The 27,227-nt window shown below is 46.4% G+C and overlaps 1 protein-coding gene across 2 annotated transcripts in view; it reads right to left on the bottom strand.

Annotated features, from left to right (window-relative positions):
• LOC147023767 (cadherin-2-like) overlaps positions 1-25,291 on the bottom strand; it is a 55,305-nt gene extending 30,014 nt beyond the window's left edge. For both annotated transcript variants that reach the window (XM_085889538.1, XM_085889539.1), the window contains exons 1-2: positions 24,998-25,291; positions 4,385-4,475 (exon numbers count right to left, since the gene is read on the bottom strand). In XM_085889538.1, coding sequence (XP_085745664.1) covers positions 4,385-4,475; positions 24,998-25,066 — 160 coding nt within the window. In that variant the 5' untranslated portion in view covers positions 25,067-25,291. The remainder of the gene's footprint in view (positions 1-4,384; positions 4,476-24,997) is intronic.
• Positions 25,292-27,227: the final 1,936 nt, after the last annotated feature.

Genomic DNA, 27,227 nt, shown 5'->3' with positions numbered 1-27,227 from the left:
CCATAAAGCTGTGGGTTTTGGACATCGGCTTGGATGGAAAAAAAGAGTTACAACAGTGTAATGTCCACAAAATATTCCTTAGCAATTGCCACTCAAAGCTCCTCAGATTTGTTCAGCTCCTTCAAGTTATTCAGTCACACCTCCTTCCCACACAGCATAGCGTAGCACACCAGAGAAAATGTTTCAAACCAGCCTTGGTGGCGTAATGGTGAGAGCGTCCTCTCTGAGCCTGAGAGGTCGGCGGTTTGAACCCCAGCTGAGTTATACCAAAGACTTAAAAGAAAAAAAAATGGTACATGCTGCTTCCTTGCTTGACGCTCAGCATTTTAAAGGATAAGAGCATGGACAATCCCCATCGGTTGTCATCCAAGGGGAGGAGGAAATTCCTCCTTAGGGAATGCCCCGCTAAGTGTGGTAAGAAAGGTGGTGCCACTGTTGTGGCATCCCTGGTACCCAGAGTGCCCCAGGAAGTGATGGCACTTCCCCCAAGCTCAGTGGTTGTGTTTTGTCTTGTCTAACAGTCCTGCGTTGTGAAAACAACTGTCTTGTGAAAACATTGGGGAAAAGCCAAAAACCAATGAAAGAATGGCTTCTTATTAGTATATCACCTCAACAGTGGAAGACAGTGATGTGTGACTCGATACTGAAAGACTCAGGACCACCGGGCTCGAACCTGGACTCGGCTTGCCAGTACTTGATTAAATAACTCGGAGAAAATCAAAGATTTCAAATATTTTCCACTCGAGCATTTCAAATCTTGGTCTTTTGGCTTCAGAAGTCCTGTCTCTATCTTCCCTGGAGCAATTTTCTTGGAAATTTTTTTTTCCGTCTATTCTAATTAGTTCAGTCCTTGCGAGGTGACAAATCGCCCCCAAGGAAGATGTTAGTTTGCTCTACCATCAGGTTTTGAGGCGTAAATTAACGAGACGTATCCAACAGCTGATGAGCATACACAGCCCGAGGTCGTACTGTGTTCGCGGATGCGACGACATAGCCTGTTTAAGAGTAATTCCTTCAAACTGAGACCCAATGTGAAAACATTCACAGTCTCGATATTAGTGCAAAATGGAGGCAGATATAGTTATTCTTGCTGTGTTGTATGGAAACAGGAAGTGTAGACTTTATTTTTGACTCCATGCACTGCTTTCTGGGTTCATAATCTGCCTGTAATGGTTGAGATTTTGTACGTATACACTATAAAACCACAGGCCTGATGATGTTTTGTACTCCATGATGTTTTGAGGTCTTCAACAATGTGGACCAAAATTCCTCGCTGTAGTTGTGAAATCTTCTGTCCAAAGCTAAAGGGATACCTCGACACACAGTCGTTTCTCATGCGATTTATTTATTAATTAGTATGGAAAACAAAATATTTATAAAGTCTGCACAAGATATTTCTCACCTTTATAAATGAGAAATAACCTAATCAGGATTATTTCTCAATAACGACATCACTGATTGCTAAAGTCGGAAATCCAGCGAAACAGGAAGACGACGATGCTCTTTAGAATGAATCTCTCTCGTGGGTTTACAAGGTGGAGTCGCTCTCCCTCATGACCGTAACACAGTTCAACTGCTCTTGCTTTTATCTTCGGGGTGAAGACAACAAAAGGCAGCAGAGAGGATGCTTCACTCACCCGCAACGGATTAGCATAGACCGGCACCCAAAAGAGGGGGTTTGCATAAGGGTCATGTGGGTTTTCTGTTAGTGATGATGGGGCATGTGCATCAAATGCAGGTCTAGCCAGGCTGGTTTTGGTGCAGGTATGACAGCATCCCTGCTCAGATAGTGAATGCCTCAAGGTGGGAAACTGTAGTTAGCAAATTGTTCGATTTTAATTTTATTTTTGGGGCCACACTAACGCGAGATAGGCCATCGCCCATGGTTATTGTTTTATAAAATGAATCATTTTTACTTCCCCCTCTCCCCGACATGAAATTAGGCAACGAACAAGCCTTAATGACATATTGTTAAGTCTTGGCAATCTAATGTGAGCAAAAACCCTCAAAATGAAAGGTTATTTATGATTGCAGTATTAAGCAACCCTCCAGCCCCATCCCCATCCCCATCCCCATATCTCTCTCTCCCTCTCTCTCCCTCTCTCTCGCTCTGCATGTTTGCATAGATTAAATGCCAAGACATTTTAATTGCTTTCCAAAAAGGGCTCAAAACAACAGGGAGTACAATAATGGCCTTTGTGTATGCCGGTATATTGTCTCTTCATTCATTAATAAAACATCTGCAGCAAGGTCAAGGAATCCATCATCGCAATTCACAAATCCTTCCTCTTCTCCAACAGTGTGATCTCTGACCATTGTTTCAGATTTAGACCAGGTCACTGCACCTTGGACATGCCGCTTCCGCTCACCCAACAATGGATGGAGGCCCTCGATGCCAGACATGAGATCAGGGTTGTCTCTCTGGACATATCACATGACGATACAGTCTGGCATCCCGCATTGCTCTCCAAACTCTCTGCTTATGACATCCAAGGCCAACCCCACTCTTTGGTTACTGACTTCCTCCCCTCTCGTAACCAATCGGCGGCTCTCAACGGAATCCTTTACATCTCCTCTACCTGTCAATGCTGGAGTGCCCCCAATGCAGCGTTCTGGGTCCATTGCTATTCTTGATATTCATCGACAATCTCTCTGACTCTCTGGAAAATCCTCTTTAACTCTCTGCAGATGACTCCACCCTCTGCCATGATATCACTCATCCTTCAGATGGGGAGGTAGTTGCTTTCAATCAATCCATTGGGACCATACTCTGTACAGAACTTTGATGCTGCCAAAGCAGTCTCCTGGGCTATTGGAAACAATCCTGGATGGGTCGCCACTCCGACGCAGGATACTCGAATGGCTCAATCATCCCAGAAAGCTGAAACTCATTTTGCCGACCTCGGAAGGATGACAGGCTGAGTCAACCCCACCTGGTATTAATTCAACAGCCGAGCGGGATTTGAATTCAGGACCCGAGGATCCCAAGCCCGCCACCCTAACCATTAAGCCAACACCAGGCATGTTTCTTTCAATCCTGACAAATCTCCATATCTCTTTCCCCTCTCTCCCCTCTCTCCCATCTCTCTCTGAAAGGACAATCAGGCAAAGCTCCCAATCTACCATCAGCCATGATCTTTCCAGGGCAAACAACACGTCTATGTTGGCCAGCAATGCAAGCCGCCGACTGGGCATCCTCCGCCGTGAAAAATCCTTCTTTGGCACACCTGAACTCCTATCCTACAAAGCCTTCATCCGCAGCTTGATGGAGTACTGCTCTCGCATCTGGGCTGGCTGCCCTGTCTTACATCTTGCTCAGCGTGACACTGTGGAAACTAGGGCCTTCATGATCATTGGAATCTCCTGCGATAAAGCTGAGTCTATGGGCCAATCACTTTCCAAACGCAGACAGCTTGGTGGTCTCTGTGTTCCACCGCCTGCTTTCTGGTCTTGCACCCTCTGCTCTACTATTTCTGTACTTTATCCCTCCCCCCAATTTTCTACAGCATGCACGCAGTCCACCATCAACCCCCTTCTGGTTGCACTACCTAAATCCAGAACCACTGCTGACCTCCACTCATTTGTTCCTCTTTTTTTACCTACCTGTGGAACCAACTTCCACATTCTCTTCAAGCTCATTCTTCCCTCCACGTCTTCAAGAGAGTAGTTTACCACGATCTCAGATCATCCCCAATTCAAAACCATGATCTTTGATACCCTCGTTAACCCCACCCAAGCAGACCTCTTTTCAAATCTCCAGTCTTTCCTTCCCGAGGGTCTGCGTCTGTATCAATCTTTTCCACCCGATGTGTCCTCCCCTACTCCTCATTCTTCCACACATCTCGTATTTCTTAAATCCTCCTCCATTTTGTCCTTCATCCCTGCTGTTGGCATGTTTCTCCCCTCTCTTTCTGCTGTTCCTTCTGTTCTGTTACGTCCTCACCCGTGCTCCATTTTATCTCCTCCACGAGCCTCGACTCTGTATATTCAACTGAAATTCAAAAACTGTCAGAAATGAAATTTTCATTGATGGTTTTGCCCCCCCCCTCCTCTAGCACCCCCTGAAAGCATCATGAAAGTTTTTAAATTTCCTTTCATGCACAATCGAGATATGTCGACATGATGATGTGAGAGCCACGACTACTATCGTCTCCATTGGAAAGGTATCCCATCACAATCATATAATATTCGCACGTAAAACGAGACGTGAGGATTGCCTTGATTTGCAGCCAGTCAAAATTATTTCAAAAAACTAATTGATGTTATCCTTGATGAGTAAAACATAAACTATACAGAACATGCCTGATAATTTGTGTGACATTTATGAGGCCCGGTGTCGAGTTTGCGGCCACTGGTTTAATGCCAGGTGGTATATCTGACTCACCGCTCGCCACCCGCTGGTTGGCACGCAGTTCCGCGGGCACCTCCACCTTGTACAACCGCTGAGAAAAGGCAGGTTTGCACTGGCGGCTGGGCTGTAAGAGAAACATATACACTCACACTTGTACACACGCACTCGGCTGGCAACTCATTATGTACAAGAGGAATCACCACGCGTGCACACACACACACACACACACACACACACACACACACATGCACATACGTCTTTACATTCTCAAGGCGGAAAGAGGTCCACAGAAGGACAATGAAAACATCAATGCAGAACAAATGTTTCGAGCCTGTGATCATTCTCCAGCGAGCGAGGTATTCATACGGCTTAGGCTAAACATCGTTTGAAATTTCGGTTGCGCGGATTGCCTCCATTATAAGTATGTGAAGTATTCAGGCCTTTCATATGAGGAGTGCTCGGTGAAAATGCATTCCAAGTACTGCACTTTGATCGTCCATTAAACTCAAACTAGAAACAAAAGAGGAGCAAGTTATGAATGAAACGGGTAGATAAAGTGTCCAACAAAAACACAGCAAAGCATTCTTAAAAGCAAACTAAATGCTTGGCATGCTTTGGGATCACCGTTGCAGAAAGGCTGCCCCCTCTGACCCCACCACTTGAGAGTGGGTCAGCAGTGAGATGTTGCTCTCTGTCCCTTGTTTTCCAACGATTGGATCATGGGTGAGCTGAGGATGCAGCCACCTTGTTTGTGACACATCCTAATCACCATATTCACAGTGGTTATTTAACAGATGTGACTAACCGAGAATACGAATGGCTTTGGCAGGTGGTAGAACTGGAGTTAACACTTTAACAGAAATCGCACAAGCATAATGCATCCAGATTTAGCTCATGTGGGACACAACACGCTGACAGACAGCACATGGGGTTCAACAATGCTCGCAGTTAGCTCATAGAGAAGAAAACATGCATACAAAGAGATTGTGGGACTGAAACATGTTTACAGATAGCCCATGGAGACAAAAAATGCTTACGGATAACTCACGAAGCACGAAGAGGGTAAATATGCTCAGTTATCACTTGTTGGGGGGGGGGCATGCTTACAGAACCAATGGTATGGGGACAAAAGTATGCTTGCAGATATATTATGGGCGACAAAACATGCTTACAGATAGCTCGGAGTGGGGGGGGGGGCAGGGGTTGTTGATCATGCTGACAAATAGATCACACGTGGGGGAGGGGGATGGTGAGGGGTGCTGCCAGATAACTCACTGACCCAAAACATGCTTACAGATAGCCCATGAGGGGGATGGGGCATACAGATAGCCCATGAGGGGAAGGCATGTAGGTTGCCAATGAGGGGAAGGGGGCATGCAGATAGCCCATGAGGGGGAGGGGCATGAAGATTGCCCATGAGGGGTAGGACATTGCAGATAGCCCATGAGGGGGAGGGGCATGCAGATTGCCTATGAGGGGTAGGACATTGCAAATAGCCCATGAGGGGGAGGGGGCATGCAGATTGCCCATGAGGGGGAGAGGGCAGGCGGATAACTCATGGACAAAAAAAAACATGCAGATAGCTCACGAGGAAGAAAACATCCTTACAGGTCGTTCATGACAAGAAACATGCTCACAGATACCAAATGGGACAAAGACATGCTTGGAATGCATCCACCCCATTTGTGACACATATTAATCACTATATCCATCAGCACATTGCCCCCTGGTAAAACATGTAAAATATGTCTGTTGTGGTTGTGGGGGTAGATAGATGGAGGAATTTCATCGGAAAGTTTGGATTATATCGAGTTGCTTGGTCCGTGGATGTGTAGGAGACATCTTGATGTAAACTAAGTAGGGAAACTGTGAACTTAAATGTTACGTGTCACCACACGGGGGGGGGGGGGTCATGCGGTGTTAATTAGATAGGGATTAAGGCCAATTCCCCCCCCCCAGTATGTAATTGCCCCCTGTGACCTTTTCCTACGTTTTTGCATTTACAAGCCAGCAATAACAGGAATAATGTCCTTACAACAACAACAAGCGAGCCAAACATGCCGAGCAAGAGAAACCCCGCCTTCCCGACTTCATACCAGCAAGTCACGCTCCCAAGGGACGGGAGGCATGATCATGTAAAATGACATTAGGAGCATGCAACATGAGGGGGGGGGCATGATCGAAGAGCAGACAGGATTTGAGAGGACACGGTTGATGAGAAACATGGCTGGGACAGAGGATCTCGCTTTGCTCTCCTCTCGGCACAAAGAAATGTCTGCGCGATTCTCGTGTTCATGCTGGTAATTTTGCAGCATGCTGGGCAAGACACTGGACATTCCTGTTCAGCTGAGCCATGAAGTGTGTATGTTTCTGAGGAGGGAAAAAGAGCGTGCCTCGTGGCCTTATGACGGGGCCTCAGGGATCGTCTTGTCATGTGGTCGAGGAAGGTGGATGATCGTTGTGAGCGAACCTCGTGTAAGAGGAACATTTGGCATATTCGTTCATGAGAAGAAGTTGCATGGCAGTTGGTGAGCCCTGGTGCTGAAGGCCGCATCACAAATTACCACATGTACGTTTCCCGCCCAGAGAGTGGCTCGGCGCCATTTTGGGCGCATCTTCCCATGCAGGACGAAGCGACTCGATCGCAAAGTTCAATAGAGACCACCTCTGGACAAAACTAAGTGCCAGAATAAAGGCAGGATTTTATTTTTATTTTGTTTTCCCCTTGTCTGTATTAAAGACTGCGTGTCGAGGTGCCTAGACTTTAGACTTTAATCGAGCTCACGTTTTATTATTACATTTTGAATTATTACCCTTGTAAATATTTAATCAATTTTCATTAAATGCCTTGTGTTTATTTTAAGTTACTGGTGTCCGTGCATCTGTCGTGGGTTCGAGTATAAACCGCTTGTGCTGTGCATCCATCTGCTCCGTCCATGCCACAATTCCCCTCCCATGCACGCCATAATCTCAGAGGATCACTTGTTCGCCTCTAAGGAAAACCGCTCGGTGATCCGATCTGGTCGGTGTTCACCGCCAGTCCCTCTCTCCCCAAAAGCACCGTCTGGCAACGCCCCCACCCCCTATCTACTTTCTTAACAGTACTCTTGGGGAAGTTCAGTTAATGAAACTCCTGCGTCTCACTATCTGCCATGATCTTTCTTGGGCAAACCACATTTCAAAATTGGCCTTCAAAGCCAGCCACAGAATGGGCGTCCTCCATCATACAAAGTCCTTCCTTGGCACACCTAAACTCCTATCCACCTACAAAGATTTCATCTGCAGCTTGATGGAGTACTGCGCTCCGCACTGGCTGGCTCCCCTACCTCCCATCTTGCTTAGCTTAACGCCGTGGCAAACAAGTCCTTCAAGATCATTGGAATCTCCTGCACTTAAGCTGAGTCTATAAGTTTATACTTTGCCAATGTAGACAGGTCAGTGGTCTCTCTGTCTTATACCGCCTCCTTTCTGGTCTTGCACCCTCTGTTATTTCCGTGCTTTGTCCCCCCAGGTTTCTGCAGAGCTTACCTGGTTCACAATCAACCCCCCCCCCTGTTTTGGTAAAACTACCTAAATCCAGGATCACTGCTCATGTTCGCTCATTTGTTCCTCTTCCCCCCCAACCCCCCACCTGTGGAATCAACTTCCACATTTTCTTCAATCTCATTTTTCCCTCCAGGTCTTCAAGACAGAGATGTTCACCACCATCTCAGAACGTCCCCAATCCAAAACCATCATCTTTTCTTCCCTTGTTCACCCCACCCAAATCCATCCTAATTTTCCAGTTTTTCCTCCTTGGAGTTTCCTTTTCCATGCATGCATGTTTTGCGTACTGTTTTTGTCTGTTACGTCCTGATCCATTCAGTGTGCTAGCTCTTCCACAAGTCTCGATTGTGTGTACAAAAAAGAAAAAAAAAACATCTCTCTTAAACTGGGAAAAGTTGTATGTAACTGGGAAACAGGATACAGGTAGGGAATTCGAGAGTTTGGCATTGCATGGGGAAAAAAGAGGAATATTGTACTTTGTTGAACTTGGAAACACAGTAGGGGGTGTGCAGAGGCTGACACACGTGTCTAGCACAAGTATGTAAAGGAGGGACAAGTAGTAAAAGGCCCTTTGAACATCTTCCATTAATTAATTATCGTACCTGCAGAAGAAACACAGAGAGGCCACAGAGTATCAAACCAAGAGAGGTTCCAGAGATGATGCCAGATTATGGCCTACCAGGTTAACAGCTCTGTTGAATTCTGTCAAGAAGCGAAAGAAGATGAGTCAGAGCACACGTCCATATGTGACTATAGTATTTTGTGACTGGATGTATGGTGGTCTTGTAACGAGGCCTCGGGAGGGAAGTATCGGTGAACCCAATACAAGCAGCCAAGTGGTTGGAAAGCTCTTTTGGCAATGTCAGAAAAGTACTTATCCCAACCAAGGTAAGAAATGATACCCAGATCAAGAAGATAGATGCCACCAAGTTATTTTAATGGTGTTCGGTCCATAACCAGGTTATGAAAACAGGGGGATCTTGACCTGAATACGGATAGTAAGTGGGTCTTCTTTTGATTGATGCTGATGAACCAGACTTTTCCCCGAGTTAATGACATTCTCAAGGTCCCAATTCAGTTTTTTGCTTGAAGGCGGAGTGATCCAGGCAGGGAGCCAGGATAAGTAGCCTATAGGGTTGAGTCTTCAGCATAAATGGCTAGCCGAGATGAAATGTTGTTGGGCAGGTCATTTATGTAAATCAGAAACAAAGAAGGCTCCAACACGGAGCTCTGGGGAACACTTGCATTAATGTTATGGGCTGCAGAATATTGACCCTCATGCCAGACAAAAGTTTGGCAATCTGTGAGAAAGTCTGAAAATATTGTAAGCAAAGGCCCAGAGATACCATATGGCTTAAGCTTATGAATGAGACCCTTATGCCAAACTTTATCAAAAGCCTTAGAGATGTCAAGGGCTACAAGTCTGGCCTCAACTCACAACGCTGGTCTACGGCCTGGTTCACGTATTCAGTTATGAGGGAAAGAACATCATCAATAAATCGGAAATGATGGAATCCATACTGAGCATCAGTTCAGAGATTGTGGTCTTCCAGGAAAGCCATAAGCTGCTCATTGATAATGCATACAAATAGTTTGGTCATAATGGGAAGAAGGCTGATCCGCCTATGGTTGGATGGATCAGATTTTTCCCCAGAGCCTTTAAATGCAGGTACAGCCAAAGCCAACTTTCAGAAAGGTGGGAAATAAACTTTAATGGGAATTGGTTGTACAGTTTTGAAAGGATACGGAGAAACTGCGGCAAGCACATCTTCAGTGATACAATCTGGTCCAGTAGCTGTTGAAATGTCTCGCCTTCGGATGACTTTCCTAACTTTCTGAGGAATGATAATGACAGTGGATACATTAACGGCCACACGGGATGGACAAGTCAGCAGCGATTGATTTTGGTCCATCAAGTGTGGAGTTTGGAGTGAAACGCTCCGGAAAGAGGTTGGCTTTATCAATGGCGGAGGGAAGGAATTCAGGACCATTGAAAAGGACAGCGACTGTTGATCGATTTGAGTTAAGAACACTGCCAGCAACTGTCCAAGAGTCTCTGGAGCCAAGGAGTTGTGTTAAAATAGAGTTATAAACAGACTGAGAGTAAATGGACTTAGCTTCAGCTAGTTCTTGCAGTGGTTACCAGCAAGTTGAAAAAGATAATGAGCTTCACCAGACACAATTCTATAGGACTGATGGAAAGAAGTGGTTTCAATGAAAGATAGCAGTAGCACAGCCAGGAGTGAACCAAGGCTGGGAGTGAGGTTTCACTTGAAAGGTAATAACTAATTTTCATTAATAATAATAATAATAATAATAATAATAATAATAATAATAATAATAATAATAATCGATTTACTTGGTTGTAAAGTTCAGAATCGATTTACTCGAAACAAAAAAAATTGTGTCCATTTAATCATAAACATTCCTGTTACAAAAGCCTGTCTTTTCGGGATTGAAGAAGTGGGAATGAGAGCCCATGCAGTGGTTCCAAAGGTAACATTTATTATTCCAGGACAGCAGGAAACCTTGAGAAGGACATGGATGGAGCACGCAAAATTGTAGCGGAGTGTAGCGTCAACGGCTCAATTACTGTCGAGCTCGTTGCGGCGGGAGGTTGAAATCCCATGATGGCGGACAATGCGCATGCGAGTCATGAGGAGAAACATGAGAAACTTAGCTCGTTTTAAAACCAACAGGTTTATTCCCGAACCACAAGCAATAAATCAGGGAGTGGTGATCATGAGGAGGTGACGGTGGGTGGGGATAGGGAAGAAAGGGGGAAACGACGAATCAATAATAAATAATAATATTGTTACAGTTGTGGAAATTCACAGACCACCATTCAGGTTTCCCAGAGATCATTTATGTCGATAAGTGTGTGTTCAGATTAGATTTCCCCACCGATGTCGAAAGGGATTTATTCGTGTAACCGGGCTGTGATCTTTGAGTCAGCCATTATTCTTTTGCTATCTTTATTTTGGAACAACCGCATCTCAACAACCACAACCACTACTTCAACAACCACAACCACATCTCAACAACCATGCCATCCCCACCACAGGGCCAACCGCGACATCTCCTCAGCATCTCCTCAACAAAATCTCCACAAACGAACAACATCGCCTCACCTTCATCTCCACAAACGCCGCCATCTTTTCGCCAGCCACGGCGAATCCCCACGAACAACACCATCCGCCGACAGGCACGGGGACTCCCTTGTTAGGGTGGGAGCTGATGATCTCTGCCACGTCCGCTTTCCACGGCCGATGATCTCTGCCACGACCGCTTTCTACGCATTTCACGACGAGATCGGATCAAAATACCAAAAGGGGCGAACCCAGTGGCGGGTGAAAGGTCGAAGGTGGGGGATCAAACTCACCCCCCCCCCGGACCCCATAAAAGGCGGGGCTGAACCGTCGAGTTTCAGTTTTGCCTGGAGTCGGTCTGGGTTCGCTGAGAAGTCTGTGAGCACTCTGTCAAGGTTCGAGTCCAGTGGAGGGCAGTCGGGGTCATCGGAGCGCAGCCAAGCTGGCAGTACGGTGTCGAACCGTGGGTCAGTGGACACAGCTGGAGAGAAGTCGCCAGCCGGCCCCGAGACGGTCCGAGCAACGCTGAGGAGCGGGCAGGCTTTTCAAAGAGCATCAACTCGTAAAAGAGAGCAAGGCCCGTTCGTTCCTCCGAGGGGTGATCCACCAGGCCGCACGGCGGGGCCTGGACCAACCAAGCTGCCATGCCATATTTACGGCAAAACATCGAGGGTCACCCAGCGAGTCACCACGAGGGTGGCAGGTAACCAGCACGGCCTCTCGGAGCTCTTGCGGTCTCCACAGCTCCGCGAACATTAAAGGCATACGGGTCCAGTTCTGCCCTTTTGTTTCCTGGGGTTTTCTTTGTATGAAAGTTGTGGCGCCATGTCCAAAAGTAGAACTGTTAAGTGATTGTGTACATAATAAATAGACAAACGGCTGTAGGTCTTTGTTTACTCGTGTTTTGTCCCTTACCCCCATTGCATACGTGCCTGTGTGAAATAAATGTCATTGTTTAAATGTTCACCTCTTCGTTACGTCCTTTCCTGTCATTGACTGCCATTATTACGTACGGAATATTAGCTGGCTGTTCATAGCCGACAAGATAATCGGGTCCAACGGGGCCTCGCGATAATACGCCGCTCGGCAAATCGCCAACGGAGCGAGCTGCTTAAGCAGCTCGTTTCCAAGCAGGTCCCGTTGAGGTGTAAATCCCCGGCATTTCTGTCTGCGCGCATACTTAGGTAAATCGACAATTCGGCGATCGGACCCTGTCGCGCATGGACAGAATAGTTGGCTGATTTACGATGTGATTAAAAACACACCCGTAGCTGGATTTCAGCGTTGATCCGAAAGCTGCGACTAGGATTGCCCGTCCGGTGGGCGCGTGGCCGCGATTAGTTAAAAGCGGTCGCTCGCACGCCGGGCGGGTGGAAACCATAACAATATATAATGTGAATAAAAATGAATCTAAAGAAACTAAGGTTCCTCACTCCGGACTCAATCTCTGATGGGAAAAGGACAAAAATGGGGGACTCGGCTCTGGTGGTAATGGGTGAAAGGATGGGCGCGGAGCAGCCACGAGCAGGTGATGAGGAGGGACGTTGAGGTGACGGACAGGATGAAGAGGAGAAGAAGGCTCACGGGCAGGTCGACGAATCTGAGAGTGCAAGCAAACAAAGCAAAACTACACGTGGAGTGTATCATTGTGTTTACATTTGATGAAATGGTGAATTTTTGTGCTGTATTTTGTTGTGGTAATCGTGCCGATAAGGGAGGATTTAATTGGTTGTCATATCACAGATTGCCTGGAGCAACACTATCAAGATTTTGATATGGAAGCTTGACTTTGTTATGAGGTGTGTGTGTGTGTGTGTGTGTGTGTGTGTGTGTGTGTGTGTGTGTGTGTGTGTGTGTGTTTGTGTGTGTGTGTTACAGAGGTAGCACACCTATCTTTTAGCTCTCTGGAGGACACTCCGGAGAGGGACACTCCGAAAAAGAAGACATTCTTTTCAAGAGTTTCCTTTATGAATTGAGCGATCATATCATCGGTCTCGTTTGGTGTGTTATGGATCTCAATGAATTTCGACTGCAAACATCTCAATTTAGATGTTTTCAAAACATGGCAAGACGGAGATTTAAGAACCGAATAGGAGGACATGTCCAGGGAAAACCGGACGTATGGTAACCTTACGTTTTGTATCCCATTGATAGGTCAGATATGTATCCAGACCATTCGTCCTTGTCACATACCAAAAATCTAATCAGCTTGTTCTTGTCACCTCCCCAACTCATCCATCAAGTTTTGTAATAATCCGTTTATCCGTCAATAGCTTTTTGAGATATCGTGCTGTATATCGTTTCCCCCCCCCCCACCTCTTAATGGTGTAGAATCACTTAAAATATTCTCGTATCCAGATTCGGATCTTCACCAAAATCTTATCAATTCGTCCTTGTCCCACACCCAACTGGTCCACCAAATTTCCGCTGAATCCGTCCACAACCATTTGAGATATGACCGCTCACAGACAAACAAACAAACAAACAAACAAACAAACAAACAAACAAATAAACAGGGGTGAAAACATAATCTCCGTCCTCCTTCGGTGGCAGCGGTATAACATGAAGCTTATCTGTTCAACCACACGAGTCCGTGCCATTGGCGTATTATAGGCCTACGTTTGCTCTTACAACGTGATAGCCATTCTTCACAAAAAACAGCCACATCACCTATTATATCCAGCCAGATGTCAACTGGTTGCAGGCATCCAAACTTTTCCATGACTTACCTCTTCCAGGGTGTAAATTGTTTTTGTTTTTTTTGTAAATATAAGATAATTGAGCGTATCTGGATATAAAATACTTGGAAAGTTCATCTCGCTTCTGGACCTTGCTGTATTCAGCAATTCATATGGGTCTGTGTTGGCGATATAGTCTGGAGTTTTTACAATATCGCCTTGTAGACAGTGTCCAACGTATCGACAAACCCAAGCTTCGGCACAAGCTTCGATCTCTACTGTTTGGCCATGAAAGCACACAAAGCACAATAACATTAACTCTCTACTTCACCGATTGTGAATGGACGTTCTTACGTCCTCCACCTGCACTCCAATATGGCCGCCGGGTCATGTGTGTGTGTGTGTGTGTGTGTGTGTGTGTGTGTGTGTGTGTGTGTGTGTGTGTGTGTGTGTGTGTGTGTGTGTGTGTGTGTGTGTGTGTGTGTGTGTGTGTGTGTGTGTGTGTGTGTGTGTGTGCATACAAACTGCTGACGTCACTAAACATCGTCCCTCGTCTGATATCTGAATCAGAATTATTTATAGTTCACCAATAATACTGTGCACAGGGGTTGTCGTTTGTCAGTTCACCATGCAGTTTGCATCCACCGCACCAGATACTAAACACGAACAGCCTTTCAACTTTGTTTGCATCACTTTTACCAGATCGTTAATCAGGGTCAAATTATATTTATTGCGGCAATTGTGGTGGAAATTTTGGCCATCGCCCTTATCACAAGTATACACGCCACGTACTCACTGAGCGAAAGCCTCACTGCCAGAGCATCCTCTGTTATCAAAGCTCAAGCCAAACACAAATTATTGTTAACCATAATAGAGCAGAATGTTTGGTAAATAAGATAATGGATACTCCCACTTAAAAAAACACTTTTGTATTTTTTAAAAAAAAAAAAGTCATCAATAAACCAAAACCGTTTGTTGATCATTATTCAACTGAACGAGAGAGTTCATAGAACACCTTACCCCCAAAGTGTTGAGAAAAAGGACGTGGGAAAGATCTTTTCAACCCTTGTTTTGCGTTTGAGCACGATCTATAACAGGGTTGTTCGTGAACTTTGAATAACAGGTGTGATGGTAACCATACAAAGCCAATGGGCAAATGGGAACAGTCCAGGGCTGAACCTTCTGCCAACTCTTCTCAGAGAAATTGACGATGAACAAAGATGTACGAAACAAACAGATATTTTGGACAAAGTTACCTTTGTGGCTGCATCGCTAGGTGCCACCATTTTTTGTCCTGATCTCACTGTTACTCCACCCTCAGAGCGCGCGGCAAATTTGATTGGTTGTGACGGTGTAAAATTTTGCCCAAGTACTGCTAAACTGGAAGTTTTTGCAAGTGCAAACAATGTGATTTGTATTCTACATTGTTTAAATATATAATTCAATTGAAATAAAAGAAGAGTTTTAGAGGCTAGAGAACCCCCCCCCCACCCTTTTCTTGGAAGATTACCACCACTGATAAACTATCTTTTACACCACCTTATTTGTCACATTACATTAGTTCTTCATGCCTGTTGTTTGTGTCCTTTATGACGTCCCTAAAAACACTAAGTTTCCCGTTTTGAAATGATTTTCTATTTTGTTTAACTGTTAGACAGACAAACAGACAGACAGACAGACAGACAGACTGAAGCAATTTCTTTACCATGTTGTGCACATTTGTGCTTGAGATGAGGAAACATGCAATTTGCCAAATTCAGAGCCAAAGTACAGCTGACCCGCAGGTTCGTGTTCGGATTAGTGTGCTCCCATGTTCAAAATATATAATTCAGTTGAACTCAAGTAGTTCCTCAATTATAATAGAATGAGAGTGATGACAGACAGAATGAACCAATTGTGTAACCACCGCTTTGCGCTACACGCGTGCATTAATAATCTCGCCTCTCACATTTATTTTGTCCATGGGATGGGCGTAAAGCTGGGGACCCTACTATTTCCTGCCTTTAACTACAGGGGGCACTGCATCAGCAATCAGCACCAAGGTGCTGCGTTCAAATTAACGGATAAGTAATGGGATGCGGATGTTAAACTATAATAGCAATAATAATAATAAGAATTCCTTTTCAAGGATCTTCGACGCGGGTGGAGGCCATTAGACCAATCAAAGGCTGTGCTACATTTCCCAGCATATGGTTATTTGTCCATGCTCTATCCTTTTAAAATGCTGAGCATCAAGCAAGGAAGCAGCATGTCCCATTTTTTAAGTCTTTGGTATGACTTTAATGTGGTTGGAACTGCTGAGCTACCGTACTCAAAGTGGACACTGAATCACTGTGTGGTTACTGTGTGGCCACAGAGTGGCCTGCTTCCTTGGAGCTGTCAGCTTCCAGTGAGAATGCCTGGAATAATGTCGGCTTCTGATGGTGAGAATGATAAAATAGAGGGACATTTGGTGAAATAAGGCATGTGGGGAAAATGAGGGATAGGATAAGACACAGGGCATGGACAATGTGGATGCAGCTGTAAATTCTCAGAGAGGAAAGACTGGAAACTGGAAGGAGGTGGCCTTGGTGGGAGAGGAGGAGGGGGGGGTCATAGGAGTAGCAAATATCATGGTTGTGGATGGGAGATATGATCTGAGATGGTGGTGAACAGCTGTCTTGAAGCCCTAGAAAGAAGAATGAGAATTAAGGGAATGTGGAAATTGGTTCCACAGGTGAGGGAAAACAGGAATGAACTAGAAGGGCACTCATAGAGCGCATACCTTCGCCGCTACTACTATTTTTGTTCTTGGTATGAGTGTGGGGAACTGGTTTCATATGAATGGTCTTATGACACAAACCACAGATCTATAATGTCATGACCCCCCCCGACTTTCGGGGCTACGGACTAAACAACAATCAACTCACATCGTTTTGGCGAGTCTTCACTCGCAAGCTCGGTGAATACAACGTTTCAACAAGAGAAGGTAATCTCGTTTGATGCTGGTTTCATGCAAATCGAATAAGAATTGACCGAGTTATGCCGAAAACCGCATATTTTTCAAGGGCGTGACCCCCCCCCCACGACATTTTACCCCAACCGGTGACATGCGTTATGACGTCATTGTGTCACAAGATTGGGCATTAAATTCTGAACATTTTGGTGCTGGGTTCATGTAAAGCGGACAAGAATTGACCGCGTTATGACAAAAACCGCATATTTTTCAAGGTCGTGACCCCCCTGACCTTTGTCCCCTAACCGGTAACAAGAGTATGGGCGTCATTGTGTCATATTGCATATCACAAGATGAGGCGTTGAATTCTGAACATTTTGGCGTTAGTTGCATGCAAATTGAATAAAAATTGACCGTGTTATCGTAAAAAGACGATTTTGACCTTTTTGTGACCTTGACCTTGACCTTTGACCTTTGACCCGAACAATCCCAAAATCTAATCGAATGCTTCCTGGCTAATAACCAATCATCCCACCAAATTTCATGCAATTCGGTTTAATACTTTTTGAGTTATACGAATCACAAGATTACAAATAAATAAATAAATAAATACACGCCGACCAAAACACAACCTTTCGCAGAATGCGAAGGTAACTAGAAGGGCACTCGGTAGAGCGCATACCTCCGCCACGTTATGCCTGATCCATGATAACATATCAGGCCCAATATATTTTTGAAATATCATGGTATACAGTACTGTATAGTTTTTGGTCCGATCTCTCAATGGTGAAGAATCACTTTAAAAATTATAGTAGTCGGATCCGGATCTGGATCTTCATAAATTCTAATCAGTTTGTCCTTGTCACACACCGACCATGTCCACAAAATTTAATCTGGATCCGTCCACAACGTTTTGAGATATTCTGCACCCAAACAGACAGACGAATAGACAGAAAGGGGTGAAAACATAACCTCCTTCACCTTCGGTAGTGGAGGTAATGAGTGGATTGGAGCAGTGATTCTGGATTTTGAGAGTTTCACCAAGAACGGGGGTTGATCGTGCACTGTGTGTGCCCTGCAGAAACCTGGGGGGGACAGAGAACGGAAGGAGCAGAGGGCGCAGGACCAGAAAGGAGTTGGTCGAAGACAGAGACCACTGACGTGTCTGCGATGGGAAAGAGATAGGCCAATGGACTCAGCTTAATCGTGGGAGATTCCAATGATCTTGAAGGCCTTGATTTCCACGATGCCAAGCTGAGAAAGGTGTGAGATAGGAGAGATCAGTACTCCATCAAGCTGCGGATGAAAGCCTTGTAGGTAGATAGGAGTTCAGGTGTGCCAAGGAAGGACTTTTTAAGATGGAGGATGCCCAGTTGGCAGCTGGCATTAGAGGCCGACTTTAGAAGTGTGGTTTGCTAAAGAAAGATCATGGCTGACAATGAGGCCCAAAAGGTTGAATGACTGAAGTTCTTTAAGAAAATTATTGAGAAAGTAGATGGGAGGGTTTTTCCAGATGATCCTTCTTTTGGAGAGAGAGAGAGACAGAGAGGAGAGAGAGAGAGAGAGAGAGAGAGAGAGAGAGAGAGAGAGAGAGAGAGAGAGAGAGAGAGAGAGAGAGAGAGAGAGAGAGAGAGAGAGAGAGAGAGAGAGAGAGAGAGAGGGGTCTGGATTTAAAGAGGTGTGGTTCCGTCAAGGTCTGCAGAGAGGGAAGAAGCTGCGGCCTGTCTACCTGAAGGATGAAGGATGTCACGGGAGAGGGTGGATTCCTCCCTCAGCAAATAGACAAAGAGGATTTTCCAGAGAGTCAGAGAGATCATATGTGAAGATCACGAAGAGGACTGGGCCCAGAACACTGACTGTCGTGGAGCACTCCAGCCTTGACATGGAGAGGAGATTAGCGGATTCCTGTTGGGAGCCACACGTTGGCTACGAGAGAAGAGGAAGTCAGTAATCCAAGAGTGGAGTTGGCCTTGGATGCCATAGGCAGATAGTTAAGATAGGAAGGCATCAAAAGCTCGAGATATGTCCAGAGAGAGGACCCTGATCTCATGTCTGACATTGCAAGCCTCCATCCATTGTTGGGAGATCAGAAGCAGCGTGTCCAAGGTAGAGTTGTTAAACAATTCATGCAAATACCTTTTAGACTTTATACAAGGAGAATATCGACCGTTAATATGACCACAATTTACAGTCTATACAAAGACATTTTAGACAATTATTTCGTATGAAGCTTGTGGCTGCTGGTTGCATCATAGCTGGGAGCCCGGCTGTGCTGCTGTTGCAGTGCCCCGTTTCCACTCCGATGATACTCGTTTTGCCGACCTCAGACAGATGGCAGACCGAGTTAACTAAACTCACATGGTAATATTTAACGGAACGACGGGCTCAAACTTAAGACCAGCCACCTTCACCGTTAAGCGAACTACAGACTAATGAGGACACTTAAGGCAGTTCATACAAGGCCATTTTAGACAGTTAAATGTAGAAAACATCACTGTAGTACAAGATCACAAGCTCAAGTCTGAAATCAAGTCTGGTGTTGGATATCAGTGTGTGTGTGTGTGTGTGTGTGTGTGTGTGTGTGTGTGTGTGTGTGTGTGTGTGTGTGTGTGTGTGTGTGTGTGTGTGTGTGTGTCACAGTTACTCCATGAGCCTCGGACCTTGGAAAAAAAAAGAAAAAAAAAGGCAGAATCAACTTTTGATCGAATTGAACATGAAATGTACAAAAAATATGGAAAATAGAGATACATATATCTATACAGTGCCGATAGAGAGTCTACACCCACTTTCACAATTTTCACCTTTTGTTGCCTTATAGCCTGGAATTAAATTGCATTAAATCAGACTTTTCACACCTTTATTTACACATCTTAACCCACAACTTCCAAGTGATATTTGCTCAATCTTCTGTCCAAAACTATTCAAGCTCAGTCAAGTTGCGTGGGGAGCGTTGATGGACAGCAATCTTCAAGTTGTGCCACATATATTTGATTGGATTTCGGTCGGGGCTCTGACTGGGCCACTCAAGGACATTTATCTTTTTGTTCCTTAGCCACTCCAGTGTAGCTTTGGCTGCGTGCTTCGGGTCGTTGTCATGCTGGAAGGTGAACTTCCGTCCCAATTTCAGTTTTCTTGCAGAGAGTAGCAGGTTTTCCTCGAGGATGTTTCTGTATTTTTCTCCATCCATTTTCCCTTCTATCCTGACAAGTGCCCCAGTCCCTGCTAATGAGAAACATCCTCAGAACATGATGCTGCCACCACCATGCTTCACAGTAGGGATGGTGTTCTTTGCATTATGTGCTGTGTTGGGTTTGCACCAAACGTAACGCTTTGCATTTTGGCCAAAAAGTTCCATCTTGGTTTCATCAGGCCACAAAACTTTTTGCCACATGGGTTTACAATCTCTGGAGTGTCTTTTTGCAAGCATAAAATGCGACTCAAGGTGGGCTTTTTGGAGTAATGACTTCCTTCTTGCCAACCGACTGTACACGCCAGACTTGTGGAGTGCTTTGGATGTTGTTGTCACATGCACACAGTGACCAGTCTTTGCCGTAAAGACAAGTAGCTCTTTCAAAGTTGCCATTGGCCTCTTGGTGGTCATCCAGTTTGGAGGGATGGCCTGATCTAGGCAGGGTCTTGGTGGTACCATACGCCTTCAACTTCTTAATGATTGTATTGACTTGTGCTCCAAGGGATATTCAGGACCTTTGAAATATTTTTATAGCCATCCCCTGATCTGTGCCTTTCCACAACTTTATCCCGGAGGTCTTTTGAAAGCTCATTTGGTGCTCATGGTTGAGTCCTTGCTGTGAAATGCACTACCCAGCAGAGGAAACCAACAGGAACAGCCGATTTTATTCTGAAATAATCAGAATCATGACAATTTATCACAGGTGGAGGTCAATTAACTTGGTGTGTGATTTTTGAAGGTGATTGGTTACACCTGAGTTAATTTACCACCACCACCACCAAAGGTGGAAGGAGGTTATGTTTTCACTCCTTTCTGTCTGTTTGTTTGTTCGTTTCGTTGTGTCCAGAATATCTCAAAAAGTTGTGGACGGATTCAGATGAAATTTTTTGAACAGGTTGGGTGTATGACAAGGACGAATTGATTAGATTCTGGTGAAGATCCGATTTCAGATCTGGATACGAGAATTATGTAATTTTTAAAGTGATTCTTTATCATTGAGAGATCGGGCCAAAAACAATATATAGCATGATGTTTCAAAATGTATTGGGCCCGATTACCTGATATGTTCTCGTGGATCAGACATTATGTGGCGGAGCTATGCGCTCTACAGAGTGCCCTTCTTGTTTAAAATTGCTACTGTAAAGGTAACAGAATTGCTATTCTGATAACACTTATCCAACCAAGACATTCTCGATTTGTATTTTCAATTTATTTTCTGAAATTTGGAGAATTTGTTTTTCACTTGGATGTTGTGGGTTACGATGTGTAAATGAAAGTGGGGAAAAGTCTGATTTGATGCAATTTAATTCCAGGTTTTAAGGCAACAAAAGGTGAAAATTTTGAATGGGGGTGTAGACTTTGTAAGGGCACTCACTGTACGCATTGCCCTTCCTTTCACGCCGCCGTCCAGTTCCCATATGTACCATATACCGTGTGTACACACTCTCGAAACCAACACCAGCCACGTCAATTGTGCGTACGTAAGAAGTAGATCAAGCCTGATGTTGGCTTAGTGGTTGAGGTGGCTGCCTTGAGACCTAAAGGTCCTGAGGTTGAGCCCCTGTTTTCTGTTGAATTAACACCAAGTGGAGTTGACTCAGCCTGTCATCTTTCTGTGGTTGGCGATATGAGTACCAGTGCACTGTGGTCATAACCATTCAGGGTAACCTGTGTTGGAGTGACGACCCATCCAGGACTGTACTCCTCGCTAATGAAACTGCCTTGGCAGCCCTATGTGCCTTTGTGGTGTGGAGTGGTTGAAAAAAAAAGAAGTAGATCGTTCACCTACCCCCCCCCCAAAAAAAAATTATTTGTTGTCCGTTCCAAAATATATGAATAATCTTCTCCAGTTGTTTTTCTGCAATTCCACAAAGTCAGTGAGACTGCACATGTCACCTGAGTGGGAATTCAAAGCTTAGACTGTATAATCTGCTTTATCCTCTCCCATTATGGACGCAAGTGTTTATTACCTCCACCACCGAAGGTGCACGGAGGTTATGTTTCAACCCCTGCTTGTCTGTGAGCAGGATATCTCAAAAAGGCATAGACGGACTCGGACGAAACTTAGTGGACATGTTGGGTGTGTGACAAGGACAAATTGATTCGATTTTGGTAAAGATCTGAATCTGGACTCCAAGACTTTTTAATTTTTTTAACCGATTCTTCACAATTGAGAGGAGGAGGAGGAGATTGGGACCATACTCTGTGGTGCTGCTTAAGCAGTCTCCTTGGCTATTGGGCACAATCCTGGATGGGTCGCCACTCCGACACAGTATACCAGCATGCTGGCACTCATTTTGTCGACCTCGGAAGGATGATAGGCAGTAAAACCCCACCTGGTAGTAATTCAACAGCTGAGCAGGTTTTAACGCAGGATCCTGGGATCCCAAGCCTGCCACCCTAACCCTTAAGCCAACACCAGGCAGACAATTGAGAGATGGGGCCAAAAACGAGATATAACATGCTATCTCAAAAAGTTGTGGATGGATTATGACAAAACTTGGTGGATGAGTTGGGTAGGTGACAAGAACAAGCAGATTCGATTTTGGTTAAGGCCTGGATCCAGATCCGGCCTATCAGTGGAATACAAAACGTGAACTGTTCTGCCTGGTGGATGTATGCTCTCTACCGAGTGCCGTTCTACTTCTTCTAGTTCTGAATGTCTTGCCCTTTAAATCTACACATCAGCTTCCCCGTCCTATGCACATCCCTTTATCCACCTCTAAATCCTACATCAAATATCCTCAGTCGGATTTCTTTTGTTCTCGACCTCAACCGAGTTCCATCATCTTGCGATCCGCACAAACTCACCTCGACAGGATGTAATATGACACGCTCACCTGCCTCGTGCTTACTTGACGTTACCTGGCCAACTTCTTCACTATCATGTGGTTATCTCATCTCATGCTCACCTGCAAATTACGTTTGCATTGAAACTCCTGCTCATCCGATCACTCCCCCTTGTTGATTTACATGATGTCACCTGCTCACCTATCACTTATGTAACGCTGTACCATTTCTCATATATTCGTTTATGCTCTACACTTTCCATAAAAAAAAAAAAATAGTTGTTTGCATTTTATCACAGTGATTGACAAGTGGCCCCTTAAACACTGCCGCGTGGTCATTATATCGACGCACTAGTGGGTTATATGCTGCAGTGCAAGCTCAGCAATCATGAATCGCTTCTTACAGAGCACTGCCCGTGGACTTCAGAGCAATAACTGTCAGCCACAGAAGTCTACAAAATGGATCGTCATGTTATAATATCATCCTGTCATGGAACTGCCTCCACTACTCACCGGACAACGTTCAGATTCTGGAGCTTGAGTTTGTGCATCAAATGTGGTGGTAACATGGTTGTGAATGTCTGGTGCGTGAGTGCGTCCTTGTGCGTGGTGATTCTTATCTCCACATGTGGGTTTCAGAAGGCGGAACAGAGCCCTCCCAGGGTGAGACGTATGCACCTCCGTTTTGGTAAGGGCGACGTTGTGAAGCTTTGTTCTCAAAGTTTCGTTCCGAGGGATCTTTTGAGGATGGTCACTGAGCCCCGGACAGCTTCCAACTGTAGTTTGTAGTAATATTCCCAGGGATGGTTTTTAATAACCCTGTGAGGTTCTTCTTCATCGTTCCCGTTGCTCCAATGATCACCGGTACAATTTTGGCATTCTTCAACTTCCAGGATCTTTTCACTTCATTTGTGAGATCTTGGTATTTGGTCATTTTCTTGATTTCTGCATTTAGTCCAAAATCACCGTGTACTGAAACCTCAATTAGGAATGCCTTATTTTCTCTTTTTTTTTTTTGTATCCGAGTGCTATGTCCCATCGGAGTGCTTCGTTTTCTGTGTTCACGCTCGATGAGATCGATCATCGGGTCGTACGTGAGCATTACTTCCTTGTTCTCAATTATCGCTTTTGGTTCGTGTTTCCATGAGTTTTGTGAAAACTGGGACATTGAAGATTTTTCACCTGTTCCAGTGGATTACTCTACTTACATTGTTACACCTTTGTGTGAACAGCTGTTCTGACATGAGTATTTTACATCCCGACATGAGGTGGCTCGTACTTTCTGTTTCTACCTTGCAGAACCTACACCCGTCCGATTGGCTCAGTCCTGCCATTTTATCAAAGCCTCTGGTGTGGTGTCCTTGGTGTTGGGGCGTTAACTGTAGTTGAGCTGACATCTTCTTAGCCATTCCAATGAGCCTTCTTTGTCTATCCCCAATCTGTCCAAGTCCTTCTTTTTTTACATACCTTCCTGCTCTTTTATAGTTCTCAGTTGATGTTTGTGTGTTTGCTAATCAGTATACATATCAAAGGAATATGATATTAATGTACGAGACAGGAAAATAATAATCAAAGCTGAGTGTAGATTTCAATCGTGGCGCGGGATTTATTTATGTTTTTTTAAAACCAAACTTAAATCAACAACCAGTCTGACAACGGTGATATTCCACGCATCAGTCGATCACGATGCAGCAAAGCAAACGGCCCGAGACGAGATCGTAGGTTGAAAACACAACAGCTCGGTAATTCAGGGCCAAACAAAGCACAGTCGTGTGCATGGATCGATCTCTATCCGGGTGAGTTTGGACCCTCCCCGACCACACAACGCCCCCTTCCCTACCCCCACCTCACCACCCACAAAGGGACACTCTGCAATGGTCACGTGGGTATGCAAAACCTTATCATCAACAACCGCACTTCGACGAGCTGTTTATAAGAACTTGATGCTCTCATCAGGAAGATGAAGCCATGTAATCGATACAAGAGCGATGCAAGGTCAGGCGATGGTTGTGAAGACGGGGAGACACGGCTCAGGAGGTGTCGGACACGGACACAGACAGTCAGACACAGGGACGCGCGCACTTGCTGTGCTCATTGCGAATGCACAGCACGTCGCTCGGCACAGCCCACCAGCTCCTCGAGCTCTCCGGGGAGACCGGGGCAGCACTTTGCCCGGAATCGAGTCTCGCTCGGGGAGAGACCACGGACTATGGGACGGACACAAGGAATGGTCGAACGCGATGTTTGAAAAACCGCCAAAAACGCAGATAGACGGACGGGGCACAAGCGGGCGGATCGAGCGGACACGGACGACATGAGCAAGGGGGAGGACAAAAGATGAGGTTCCAGGTCAATTGGAGACAGGAATGCAGCAACCGACGGACAATGGGACGACGTCACGTGTCGAGCGGTACGGTACCTCGGAATGAGCGAACAGCGCGAACTGCACCATCAGCACCACCATCAGGAGCACCAGGCAGGTTCCCATGTCTCCCGCTCCGTCTCACTTTCTCTCTCGTACTCCTCCAGCAGCACTCGGACGGGGATGGGGATGGGGACTGGGGAAGGGGAGGAGAGGAGAGTGCAGAGAGCGAGTGAGTTGTGAGTGCGTGAGCGATGAGTGCAGGGAACTGAGGGCAGAGCGCGGGCTCTGCGGAGCCGTGAACGCCGGGCCCGTGACGTCACAGACATCAGCAGTGCCGCAGCAGATGGGGAGGGGGTGTAGTATGGGTGGGGGGGAGGGGAGGGGGTGTAGTATGGGTGGGGGGAGGGGAGGAGGTATGGACCACTCCAGAGAGAGAGAGAGAGGGGGGAGGAGTGTGGACATAAAGGAGAGAGAGAAGGAGAAAGTTGGAATGACTGAGAAAGCAAATGAAAAGGCGCTGTTTGCGGTTCATGGGTACGTGTTGGCTTTAAAAGAACGGGGGATGGTGTGAGGGTCGGGGGATGGTGTGAGGGTCGGGGGAGGAGAGTGGCGATCACGGTGTAGTGTTGGGGACGAAGGGAGGAGAGCGCTGAATCGCCGCATCCTTCGAGGATCGTAGCTATCGTCGATCGAACCAAACTGCGCCACCGACGCCGTAAGGCACCACGACCAGGCATTAACGGTTTCGATGACCGAGCACAAGAGGGTCGACTTGTCCGATGTAGTGGTGGGAAACAGGCCATGGTGCCAGCCGGTGAGATACGTGGTGCGTGTAGTGATGTAGTGAATCCATTCGAGCTTCTACAGGGATGAATACACGGGAATAAGCACGTGGTTTATACACAACGAGGCCTGAGCAAGCCCAGGGTCAAGTAAGAGAAAGACCCTGACCATTGTTCGAGGAAACCTAGCCCCGTTATCATCTCATTCGAGTTTAAATGTCTCATGATAGGCACTGTATGTGAGACGCATGAACATGGTTGTTGATGGTCTGGACGGTGCTCGCTCACTAGTGCCTGTATGTACTCCACATTTAGCCGCAACCACACACACCCCCATCCCAACCACACACACCCCATCCCAACCACACACACCCCCATCCCAACCACACACACCCCGTTCCAACTACACACACCCCATCCCAACCATACACAGCGCCATCCCAACCATACACACCCCCATCCCAACCACACACACCCCCATCCCAACCACACACACCCCCATCCCAACCACACACACCCTGTTCCAACCACACACACCCCATCCCAACCATACACACCCCCATCCCAACCACACACACCCCCATCCCAACCACACACACCCCCATCCCAACCACACACACCCCCATCCCAACCACACACACCCCGTTCCAACCACACACACCCCGTCCCAACCATACACACCCCCATCCCAACCACACACACCCCCATCCCAACCACACACACCCCCATCCCAACCACACACACCCCCATCCCAACCACACACACCCCCATCCCAACCACACACACCCCCATCCCAACCACACACACCCCCATCCCAACCACACACACCCCCATCCCAACCACACACACCCCCATCCCAACCACACACACCCCCATCCCAACCACACACACCCCCATCCCAACCACACACACCCCCATCGCAACCACACACACCCCGTTCCAACCACACACACCCCCGTTCCAACCACACACACCCCCATCCCAACCATACACACCCCCATCCCAACCATACACACCCCCATCCAAACCACACACACCCCCATCCCAACCACACACACCCCATCCCAACCACACACACCCCCATCGCAACCACACACACCCTGTTCCAACCACACACACCCCATCCCAACCATACACACCCCCATCCCAACCACACACACCCCATCCCAACCACACACACCCCATCCCAACCACACACACCCCCATCCCAACCACACACACCCCCATCCCAACCACACACACACACCCCCATCCCAACCACACACACCCCCATCCCAACCACACACACCCCCATCCCAACCACACACACCCCCATCCCAACCACACACACCCCCATCCCAACCACACACACCCCTATCCCAACCACACACACCCCCATCCCAACCACACACACCCCCATCCCAACCACACACACCCCCATCCCAACCACACACACCCCCATCCCAACCACACACACCCCCATCCCAACCACACACACCCCCATCCCAACCACACACACCCCC

Source organism: Eptatretus burgeri, chromosome 7 (assembly GCF_056783735.1).
Source record: "Eptatretus burgeri isolate ZD-2024b chromosome 7, Ebu_testis_v1, whole genome shotgun sequence".
NCBI classification, from domain to species: domain Eukaryota; kingdom Metazoa; phylum Chordata; class Myxini; order Myxiniformes; family Myxinidae; genus Eptatretus; species Eptatretus burgeri.
This window is presented reverse-complemented; position numbering and strand designations above follow the sequence as displayed.